We start from the raw sequence: 1,955 nt of genomic DNA, 5'->3' as shown, positions 1-1,955 counted from the left end.
AATTACCTACATATATCATATGATGCGTAATGCTAACACGAATCCAATATAAATATAGCACTTACCAAACTGTCCATGTAAAGTATCCCAATGTACGGTTTTGAATTCAATGTAGATGGCGCTCCCAGCAATAGCGAGAGTAGATCCCATGATTTGGAGAATCCAATGGATTCGCTTCTTGTGGACTAAGGTAAGATGTGCAGACCACGCGTTGTGAGGACACAGACTTAAGATCCCTTCTGCCATCAGAAATTGATACTGAAAAAAATATTACATATATGTTAGTATTTTTGGTAATCCTGATTAACTCTTGTTTTTTTTTATATTTTGCTCAAAATATATTTAATGTTTTATTCAGTTCTGCATAACCTTCTATTGCAATAAAAAAAAAGCAATTAAATTTGGAGAATCTTATATTCAAGTTACAGTTATAAGATTTCAAAAAGAACTTACCCCTAAAATTGATAAAGCGACGTGTATATTTGGCATATAAACCGGTACTCCATCAAAGAACGTGAAGAATAGAGTTATAATACACACAAGGCCTATCAGCAGGTGTGCCAGTGAATTTGATACAGTTTTTAATGTTTGCAGGTGGTATTTTGCCGTGCCAGATTTAATTTTCGTCGGCTTTTTCGCCACCCCATTTTCAGTATCACCATTAGCAAAAGTCATGGCTATTATTAAATAAAAATAAATAATTAAGTTTTAAATTATAGAACACTGACTTCTAGTGAGAGCTCTTTAACTATGAAAAGGTTTGATTTTCAAATCACTATATATACAAATTAAAACAGAGATGTATATATAGATATCGTAACTTATCATTTTTAAGACAATGTTGACATTAAATCCAGAAAATTGCTGAACGGTAATAACATATCCTTATCTCTTATCCCTCTTAGATAAGATATACTAATATTAGAGATTGATTACCGTTAATGAGATTTCAAACTATAATTAATCGCTGATATCGAAGTATTTGATGAATAAGCGTTGAGATTTGAATAAAATTATGTAAATCGTCACAAAGTCGTGAAATATATTGTTACAAGATCAAACTTGTTGTGATTAATGTTTTTTTTATCAGTGATTGAGGCGTATTGGAAAAGGCAAGATGTTCGCATTACATGTAAGGATTTTCCTATATGGGCCCTTGTCTGTTAGTTGAGTGATAACATTCCAGTTTTATTCCATTTTTAAAGGGATTAAGTACTTTCATTAATTTATTTAGTTTTGATTTGAATTTGTAATCAGTGTAGTGTGTCAAAAGCTGTGCAATTAAGGCGTATGGAAATAACGTGTAATTAATAATTAACTAATAATTAAATTTCACAAAAATAGCAACTTATTATTTTGGGGGTGAGTTTCTTTTGCATCTTTTTATAAAGACCTTTAGATAGATTCGTTTTAAAAGGATTAGGTGTATTTTATAAAGTTTCGTAGCTGTTGCTCGCGGGCCCGCCCGGTTTTAAATGATCCCAAGGAAACATAAAATGATAAAAGCTATCCTATGTGCTAATCCTGGTTATAAACTACCTGTGTACCAAGTTTTGTCTAAATTCGTTCATTGGTTTTTGCGCGAAAGAGATGCATAAAAACTTTCACGTCTATAATATTATTAGCAGGATCCTCATTTCATATCCATAGGAAATGTAATTTAAGACTTGGCAACGAGAGTCATAAAAATAATTTTTTGAAAGTGTTTAAACAAACACCTATTTGAAAAACTATATTAACGTTTATCTATTTCGTTAGAAAATCTATAAATAATTTGAAAAGTAACTATGTATGGTATGAATATTTTGACATATTGAAATATTTTGGTCATATTGGAGTTATTTGGAGACTGCAAGGAACGTAACGAAGAGGCTCCTTTTGAATTTTCTTATTCTTAATCTAGTATTGGAAGTGATAATGAATTGCGTCACGCTGTGCTTTATTATCCATTAACA

At 31.0% G+C, this 1,955-nt stretch overlaps 1 protein-coding gene across 1 annotated transcript; it reads right to left on the bottom strand.

Moving 5' to 3' along the window:
* LOC113496084 lies at positions 1-682 on the bottom strand. The gene is made up of 2 exons (XM_026875197.1): positions 454-682; positions 1-258 (listed from the first exon to the last, which is right to left on the bottom strand). Exons 1-2 carry the CDS (start codon positions 673-675, stop codon positions 16-18), a joined length of 465 nt encoding a protein of 154 aa, XP_026730998.1. The 5' UTR covers positions 676-682; the 3' UTR covers positions 1-15.
* Between the last annotated feature and the right edge of the window lie 1,273 nt (positions 683-1,955).

The sequence above is a fragment of the Trichoplusia ni genome, chromosome 7 (assembly GCF_003590095.1).
Source record: "Trichoplusia ni isolate ovarian cell line Hi5 chromosome 7, tn1, whole genome shotgun sequence".
NCBI classification, from domain to species: domain Eukaryota; kingdom Metazoa; phylum Arthropoda; class Insecta; order Lepidoptera; family Noctuidae; genus Trichoplusia; species Trichoplusia ni.
Note: the sequence above shows the minus strand (reverse complement) of the source record. Positions and strands in the feature narration are given on the sequence as shown.

Bases quoted from the DNA above. Each gene is read 5' to 3' on its own strand.
- LOC113496084 (XM_026875197.1), bottom strand. From the start codon at position 675: ATGACTTTTGCTAATGGTGATACTGAAAATGGGGTGGCGAAAAAGCCG. The intron at 259-453 runs GTAAGTTCTTTT...TATTTTTTTCAG, and splicing joins TCGCTTTATCAATTTTAGGG to TATCAATTTCTGATGGCAGA.